A 9,687-nucleotide genomic window follows, 5' to 3' on the forward strand; every position below is an offset into this window, starting at 1 on the left:
ACGGCCCCAAGGAGTGGGACCTACAGCCCTACGGGGGGGACCTACAGGCCCCAAGGGGGGGACCTACGGCGCCAAGGGGGACCTATAGGCCCCAAGGGGATGGACCCACCGCCCCAAGGGGGACCTATTACACAAGGTTTTTCACAAAGTTCCTGGATTGATTATGAGGGAATGTTTTCTCCTATAATGGATGCAATTACGTTCATATATTTAATCAGCCTAACAGTTTCTGAAAATTTTGAGATGCGTCTTATGGATGTTGTTACAACTTATTTATACGGATCGCTTGATAGTGATATTTATATTATGAAGGTTTTGAGAATAATGAGATCTCTATTGACTATATCAATACAAGAGGATTATGGAATCAAAATGAAATTAAAAATATTGATGAAATATTTTCTCTTTGTGGCATGTGAAATTATAAACGGAACTAAGGATCCTAAACCAAGATCTGTTTCTGAATGCCAAAACAGAGACAATTGGATCAAATGGAAAAATACTATATAGGCTGAGTTAAATTCGCTTAATAAGCGTAAAAATTTTGGACCTATTGTCTTAACGCCTGAAGCCGTGAGATCTGTGGGATACAAATGGTTTTTGTGTGAAAACACAGTGAGAAAAATGAAATTGTAAGGTATAAAGCTCAACGTGTTGCATAAGGTTCTTCACAAAGACTCGAGATTGATTATGAGGAAACGTATTCTATTGTAATGGATGCAATTACGTTCAGATATTTAATCAGCCTAACAGTTTTTAAAAATTTAGAGATGCGTCTTTTGGATGTTGTTACAGCTTCTTTGTATGGATCGCTTGATAATGATATTTATATGAAAATTCATTATGGATTTTAAATTTCCTGAAGCACTAAATTTAAAACCGAAAGATATATATTTGATTAAGTTACAAAGATCATTATATGGGTTGAAGTAATCCGGACGCATGTGATACAATCGCTTAAGCAAATATTTGTCAAAAGAAGGATATGTGAATAATCCCAAATGCCCATGTGTTTTTATTAAGAGAAGAACATCTGGTTTTGTTATAATTGCTACCTATGTCGATGATTTGAACATCATTGGAACTCATAAAAAAATTGAAGAAGCTGTGATATACTTAAAAAATGAATTTGAAATAAAAGACCTTGGAAAAACAAAATATTATCTTGGTTTACAGATTGAGCACCTTCAAAGTGGAATACTTGTGCATCAATCAAACTATACTAAAAAGGTCTTAAAACACTTTAATATGGATAAAGCAAACCCTTTATGTACTTTAATGATTATTAGATCACTTAATGTTGAAAAGGATCCATTTTGCATTTGCAAAGGTAATGAACAAGTCCTTGGTCCTGAAGTATCATATTTAAGTGCAATAGGAGATCTTATGTATCTTGCTAATTGTACCCGACCAGATATAACTTTTGCTACTAATCTATTAGCAAGATTTAGCTAATCTCCTACACAAAGGCATTAGGCATATATTCCGTTATCTTCAAGGAACATTTGATTTGAGATTATTTTATCCTAAAGGATCAAAATAAGGGATGACTGGTTTTACAAATGCAGGGTATTTGTCAAATCCATAGAAAGTCAGGTCTCAAACTGGATACGTGTTCACACGTAGAGGTACTGCTATTTCATGGCATTCACGAAAGCAAACACTTATTGCCACTTCTTCAAATCATGCCGGAGTTATTGCACTCCATGAAGCAAGTCGAGAATGTGTATGGTTGAGGTCTATGACTCAATATATCTAAGAAACTTACGAACTATCTATCAGTAAAGATCCAACAATATTATGTGAAGACAATGCAGCATATATGTCGCTCAAATAAAGGAAGGTTACGTCAAAAGTGACATAACGAAACACATACCCCCAAAGTTCTTCTCATACTCCCAAGAGCTCGAAAAGAATAAGGATATTGATAATTCAATACATTCGATCGGTGACAAGGCAACAGATCTTTACACAAAGGCGCTTTCCACTACAACATTCAGAAAACATATCCATAGTCAACTTGAGGGGGAGTTTACGTGGCTGTACTCTTTTTATCTTATTATGGTTTTATCCCACTGGGTTTTTCTAATAATGTTTTAAATGAGGCAGCATAAACACGTATAGATAAATGATGTACTTTTTTCCCTTTGCTATGGTTTTTGTCCCACTGGGTTTTTCCTAGCAAGGTTTTTAATGAGGCATTATGAATGACAGACATCTAAGGGAAAGTGTTATGAATAGTAGTTGTCTACTTCAGTCAAAGTTATTGTTCATGTCAGAATCTTACTGCGCAAATAGTTATCATGAATAGTGTTGAATTTTTTTTTTTTTTTTTTTATAAATAGCGCTTTAAAGCTCTTCATTTTGTATATCTTCACAAAATTAATGAAACTCTCTCTCTGTCTCTAGTTTCTCTCTCTAAAATTTTTCTTCTTAGTTTTATATTTTCTTAATTTTCATAACAGTTGAATTATTATTATATGTGGATTGGTGATTGGTCCAGTCAGCTGACCCCACTTTATTTAACTCTTGGTTTTTATGTTCTTCATTCATTCATTCATTCATAGTGTTATTATGGCATGGGAATGTTGTTATCACAAACCATCAAGCATTATTGAACCTAAAATAATACTACCCTATGGTATCTTTTGTTTTTCTTTTTATTTTTCTTTAAGGAAATTGAAACTCTAAGAACTTTGAACATGAAAGATAACATGTGGATTTTCGTTATACTATACCTACAAGCTACAACCACAAATTGAATGGTATTAATTGTTAATCAATTTTTAAATGGAAAAGATGATATGGTTTAGCAACCGATTTGATAAAATATAATTAAAAGAGAGTATTAGTCGGTTGAGATTGCTAATGTAATTTAACGTATATTCACTCTCAACTCCACTTCAAAGTGTAATTAATATAATTTCAAATCTTTAAAATTAAAAAATATAGGACAAAAATAGTTATAATTGATTTGCACTATCAAATTTGAAGATAGAAAGTGATATGGTTCGGCAATTAATTAATTTACACTCAATCATAAACTTGAAAATAACAAAAAAAATATGTAGATGCAGGGGATCGAACCCTGTGCCTCTTCATTGCAAAGCGAGCGCTCTACCATTTGAGCTACAACCCCGAAGTTGTTGGTTTGTTCAAATATGCTTTAAATTAAAATTAATAATAGGGACATTCTATTGTGATGAGACCTAGACGCTGTTGCGATGGTTCAGCACCAAACAATGATGTTCGATGTTCAACTCCCGATTAAGTTATTGAAATTTTCTAGTTTTTGAACACTATATATGTATTGTAAATACTGCTATTAAGACAGCTAAAACATTAAGGTATATCTGTGGCGCAAGTAAGGTTATGAAGACCAGTCAGCTAATTTAAATATATAATTTCAATTATTTTGTAAGTTCGAGTTAAAAACTTGAGTTGATAAATAAATTTTTATGAAAGAAAATACTGTAACAAAAAGGTTGAATTATGATTCAAACCAGGACATGGTTTGTACAATTATTATTATTATTTCTTTTTTCCGCTTGTATAATTTTAGTTTTTATTAGCGTATAGTTTCAATGCTATAAGGCGCCTGCATAATTGTTGAGCCCCACACATAAGCACACATATATATGCATCAAACTACTGCCCTATAGCATATGTATATGCGTGTACTTATTCCCTAGCTACAACGTTACCGACTACCTTCCAATGTTGGTCGTCATGCATGAGGAAACTACTTATGTAAAGGATAAAAATTTCATACTCTCGCTCTTCAAGGGGCAATCAGTTTTATCATACGAGTCTATATTTTTCGGTTTTAGAAAAATTGGGTGCAAAAAATTAAGGGTGGCAATTCATATTAGTGAGTCGTGTTCATGTCAACATGTTTATTAATCGTGTCAAAAAACATCAACCAAAACACGATCTGTTTATTAATCGTGTCAGAAAACATCAACCAAAACACGATCTGTTTATTAAACGTGTCAAAAATATCAACTCAAGCACGACTTATTTATTAATCGTGTTAAAGTGTCAACCCGTATAACCCGTTCAAATTAATGTATTGAATAAATAACTAATATAATAATGACTTATTTAACACTGTTAATACAGGTTTAACATGTTTATTGGTCAATTTATTTTTTCCTTTAAGAAAAATAAATGAATTTTACCTACAAATATTAAAATTCACATTATTTATATTTAATATATTATATAAACTTTCATGTTATATTACATATAAGTACATTGCAGATGACACATATAGTTAATCGTGTCAATTCGTATTAGGAAGTCAACCCAAACTCAATCTATTTATTAATCGTGTCAACCCGATTATGACCAAAACTCATTTATAGTAAACTTAAACCCACTAACTTCGTACGTGTTTTGAGTCGTATCATCGTGTTGCTACCCAGATTACCAGCCCTACAAAAAAATGCTTGCTAGCTAAAGTTATAACTGAAAATGATCTGATCGGTACTGGATAAAGAAACACGCCTTTATCTCCAGCAAAGACATAAACTGATATATAAGTGCTGCCAGCTTGTGTTGATAAAACTATTTTCTCAATCCACAACTGTTTCAAAACATATATGTGTGTGTATATACATATGTATCCTCATTTATTTAAGGAATATAGTTAAGAAAGAGTTATAAAGAAATTAATATGATCGGAAAGAGTGTTAAGTATTTGTATTCAATCTATAGCTAGTAAATGTATGGACAATTAATTTTCTTCAATAATATTATACATATAGGCAAAATAAGAATCAAGAAACAACCAACATTTTACAAAGTTCACAAAAGCTTCTTTTTCCAAATTAAACAAGCTTGCCATGCACGGATCATCAAAACCCATCAACTGGTCTGCTCTCTAGTAGTATCACCAGGAGACGCCGATGCACTTTTGGAGGCCGAAAACGACAACGAATTAGGCGATGAGAACATCAAGTTCCCTGCAGGCTGCGAATTCCCCACCAACCCCTCTTTGTTTAGAAACGTCGACGAGCATCCGCCGATCCCCGTACTATTATGATCATGATGATGAGTATGTTCACCACCCCACTTCAGCTTTTGAACCACGTTATTGTAAATATTACTATTATGATCTCCACCACCCTGAACAACATTATTACTTCCTTGTCCTCCGCCGATGACAGAGGTAAATGCGGCAACCAAAGCGGACTGGAAAGTGGGGTCCGCGGTGATGGCTTTGGTGGCGGCAGCAATGGTGTCCGGGAGTACCATAGACTGTACTTGATTGGTGCTAGGGTTACCTTTTTGCATGGAGTTATGACTATAATAATTGACGTTGTTGTTGTTGTTGTTATTGGCATGCAACGACGTCGTTTGTCTTCCAAGGCTAGCTAGAGCTCCTATTTGGCTTTTCAAGTTGTAGGCCTGAGTAGTACTACTTCCATAGCTGAGGAAGCCATTGTTGTTATTGTGGTTCCAAGACGTGTTTGTGTTGGAATCTGAAGAGCCAAAGCTGAGACTTGTGGAAGGGTACCAGGTGGTATGATGAGGATAGTTGATTGGTGATATTGAAGATGAAGAAGAGAATTTGTTGAGAGAGGAGGATGACGGGGTTGTAGTGAGATCAAGAGTGATTGTTGGGTGAGAAGATGAGAAGGATGAGTAAGGTGAATATGGTGATGAGATGAATTTGTTGAAGTTCCATTTCGAGCTATCGAAGGTGCTAAATCCGTGGAGCTCGGTGGATGGGGGACGGGTGCCGGAGGAGGTTGATGAGCCGGAGAGAAGCATTGAGGCGGCTGCGGAAGTGGTGGAAGCCATCGCCGTGGCGGAGAGGGGAAGCGGGTGGTTGTGAGTCCCTTCGTAGGTGGTGATTAGGATGGATATGTCATCGGCATATCTTTGTACCTAAAAGCAATTACATAAGAAAGAATAAGTTTAAGATTTTGCTATGAATTTTAATTATTAATAAGAAATCTTTTCGGCACCTTATTATGGATCATAAGGTATTTTATAAACGTCATACGGCAAGTTTCCTACCTTCTAATGTGTGAAGGAGTATGTGAGAAGTTAGACGTACAAATTAATTATTAATTAACTTCAAATTACCTGTTTTCTTACTGGACATGACGGTGCAACAGTGCAACGATAATATGCCCGAGGGCACGGGTTTCCTTTTGCAATCTTTTGACCGTATTTCCTCCATTGGCATCCATCATTCATCTGTATAAATATCAAAAAGCCAAAAAAAAAAAAAAAAAGGTTCAATACAGACATAAATAATGATCATATATATAGCGGATATGTTGAATGCTACTAATTGAATAAATTAGAAAACTAACATGATATATACATATATAAATATAAACACATATACGTAGTACCATAAATGAAACATAGGAATAAGTGCCTTAATGTATGCATAACATATATATAGACACTAACCGTTGGGGTATCACATCGAGCTCTCACACAAACCCTAGCTTTCTTAACTTGGTTTTGTTGTGAAACTTCATCTTCAGCACTTCTCTTTTCCTTTAAAACTTTGCTAGGCGGCCATGTCTCCCCGGCTTCTTCCTTTGGCTCTTCAAAGCTGCTCACGGCGCTAGGGTTTGACACTGCCGGTCCTCCTTGATCCGTTGCTCCCGATCTTGACGCTTCATTAATGTCCTTGTAATTACTCAATCCCAAAGACAAGCCTTCTTTAAGTACTTGCTTCTCATTTTGATCTTTCTCAACATCAATAACATTGTTACTTGGAATTTTATTTTTTACTTCCTTATTGATTTTGGGATTAGAAGAAAAGCTTCCGAGCGTAAGGGAGACGAGCTTGGTTTCTTCGACTGCTTCATCGTGATTGTTTTCTGAATTCTCAATGGATTTCTTTGCAGCTTCTTGTTGAACAATGTTGTTAAATTGCATTTGAAGGGTTTCGTAGTCCTTCATTATTCGACCCAAGTACATTTTCAGCCTTTGATTTTCTTCTCTAACTTCACCAATTTCAGCTCTGGTTGATTCAAGCTGATCATTTTCCTATATATATCCACAAGGTAAGGAAGAAATTAATAGTCAGAAAAACCCATTGACATTTATATGCAAGCGAATTAGACGTTGACATGTACAAAACATGCATGAACAAGCTAGCTAAGCTATAGTTTTTCCTAATAACATCTCTCCTACTTTGTGAACTTTTCCTAATTAAGATCACCAAGTGGGTAGATGTGATTGTCAAAAAGGAAAAAATCATCAAGTGGATGTCAAGTAGAAAATGAACACATATAAATAGATGTCCAAAAAAAAAATTATATAAGAAAGTGAAAAGCATGCAATGAAATTATAACACAGATTTAACAATCAAAGTCCACGTCCTAGGCCTACTGATCAACAATATTTCACAACGGCGTGCAAGAAATTATGAGTACTACTAGTACAGTAGTACTCTTGATTAAAAGTCATGATCCACCATTAATAATTCCTCCTTTATAATCAGCACATAAATATCATCACCATTAATGTTTTTTTTTTCTTTTTTTGTACGTAGTGTTGATTGATGGATTATGTCTCTAGAAGTAAAAACACAGGACCTACAAGATTTGTACGAGATGTGTGTAATTTCTCGTTTTTCCATTCAGAGGTTCACATTAGCACGTGTTTGTAATGTTTGGATTATTCGTATCTTGTACAAAAGCAGACGAAGCATGTGTACTTTTGAAAGTCAAAGATGGAGAAAGGTGAGTGAATATACTTCCATTTATCATTTGTTAAAACCATGGGTATGAACGAAATTTATAATTATGAAATTATATCATGTCTGTTCGATTGTTAACTAATAATAAAGATTGGATCAGCTAAAACATTTTGTTTTGAGATGCGAGTAAACATGATTGATTTAAATGTTACGATGTATATAATTTGTAATGTAAGACAACGATGATCTTCAAAATATTTATTTTTGAGTACAAAAAATGGTGTGTGATCTATTATCTATATATATATGCGTGTGCGCGCGCGCGTGTGTGTGTATGGATGTATTTATATGTACATATATATAATACATATGATGTTTTCTTCTCTGATTCGAGAAATTTATACCTCTTTGCTGCCACCAAGATATTTTTGTGAAGATGAAGATCGTTTTATGTCCTCATTCTCGTCGTATTCGTTTCTTGATTTTCTTATCTGCCGTATACCATTGGACCAACATAAGAAAGACATCGATAGACATATATATATATATATATATATATATATAGTTATACATGTGTGTAGTATATGTGCGTATATATGTATATATTTCCTCGAGAGCGTGAAAGAAGAAAATAGATATTCAATTATATTTAACTGTAAATTTTTCCATATGAGGAATCAACCACAAGATCTACCTCAACATTAAGAAACTAAAACTTAATTTAATTCTTCAATAATATTTTATGATGCTTATCCGGAAAGCTCTCTGAAATATTCTCAGAAATAGTTTTTCCAGTTCCAATTAAAAATCGACTTGAAATTGTTACATATTGTTGCTTCTTCTATGTGGATCTTTATGTTAATTTGAAGCAAACAAACAAACATACATACATACATACATACATACATACATACATGTATATAGGAAAACCGACTGAATTTAGTTTTGCTTACTTCTATAAAACATCCAAAACTAGGAACTCTAGAAATTAACATGAAAAAGATATGATCAATTTGAGAACATGTTTCAAGTATACATGTGTTTGTATATATATGTATGTATATATATATATATATATAATACATATACCTTGTGAGCAAAGTTGCCTTCATTGCAATCTTCTTCTTCATCGCCATTAGATTCAACCCATTTAATCTCTCCCTTGACAACAAGACCTCCATGACCAGATCTTGATCCTGAAATGCCCTCCATATAATACAGAGCCTTAATAACTAATTTTCTCCACTTTTTTTTCCCTAATTTCCTTCTTTGAGTTCAGCTTTTTTCCTTTTGGCTTCCTCCTTTCTTATATAGATAGCATGAAGTATTTGACCAATCACTATTCAAAACAACGAAAAAACTCACAGCCTTCCCATCAATGGATAGATTAACCAGCCACTTTCTAGACATACATTAAAATAATACTTCAACGGCCTAATATATTGGGTTTTTTTTTTTTTTTTCCAACTGTCTAATATTGTTATTACAATTTAGTCTGAGAAAACGCAAGGCAATATGTAATAGTATTTTTGTCATTAAAAAATAAAGTAAGAAGAAGAAGAATTCAACTTCAACGTTTTAGATTCACACACACACACACATATATGTGTGTGTGTGTGTGTGTGTGTCAGAAAAGGGCAAAAAAAAGGGGGTTAAGAATTAAGAATTTTGCCGCAAAACTCGGTCCCCACATTATACTAGTTGCTACCGTCGTTGAAGTTTCCTACATTACAAAAGTCACATGGTAGGGAAGGTTTTTGTTTTTATTATTTTTTTCCTTTGTCTTTATAAGAAGATTTAGGTCAACCTTTGGCTTAAAGCGTGGTTTTTCAGGCATTGTTCACTTTGTAAATTTGAGTTTTCAATTCGAACTGAGATGTGACATTTTTAAGAGTTTTTAATTATAATATGAAAAGTTAGATGTAATATTTTCTGAGTGTTTTTAACTGTAAGAACCTAAAAATAAAAACTCGAATCGGTGAAATGAATGAGGCCTCAATCTCTCTCTTTCT

At 33.9% G+C, this 9,687-nt stretch overlaps 1 protein-coding gene across 1 annotated transcript; it reads right to left on the minus strand.

Annotated features, from left to right (window-relative positions):
• Nucleotides 1-4,753: 4,753 nt before the first annotated feature.
• Nucleotides 4,754-9,015, minus strand: LOC21391022 (probable WRKY transcription factor 72). The gene is made up of 5 exons (XM_010088263.2): nt 8,765-9,015; nt 8,080-8,166; nt 6,433-7,020; nt 6,097-6,210; nt 4,754-5,895 (listed from the first exon to the last, which is right to left on the minus strand). Exons 1-5 carry the CDS (start codon nt 8,885-8,887, stop codon nt 4,870-4,872), a joined length of 1,938 nt encoding a protein of 645 aa, XP_010086565.1. The 5' UTR covers nt 8,888-9,015; the 3' UTR covers nt 4,754-4,869.
• Nucleotides 9,016-9,687: the final 672 nt, after the last annotated feature.

Source organism: Morus notabilis, unplaced genomic scaffold, assembly GCF_000414095.1.
Source record: "Morus notabilis unplaced genomic scaffold, ASM41409v2 Scaffold9, whole genome shotgun sequence".
Classification (NCBI taxonomy): Eukaryota; Viridiplantae; Streptophyta; class Magnoliopsida; order Rosales; family Moraceae; genus Morus; species Morus notabilis.

Excerpts from the sequence above, each read along its gene's own strand:
- LOC21391022 (XM_010088263.2), bottom strand. The coding sequence starts at position 8,887 with ATGGAGGGCATTTCAGGATCAAGATCTGGTCATGGAGGTCTTGTTGTC. Across the intron at positions 7,021-8,079 it reads ATCTTGGTGGCAGCAAAGAG|GAAAATGATCAGCTTGAATC; the intron begins GTATAAATTTCT and ends GGATATATATAG. Across the intron at positions 5,896-6,096 it reads CATGTCCAGTAAGAAAACAG|GTACAAAGATATGCCGATGA; the intron begins GTAATTTGAAGT and ends AATTGCTTTTAG.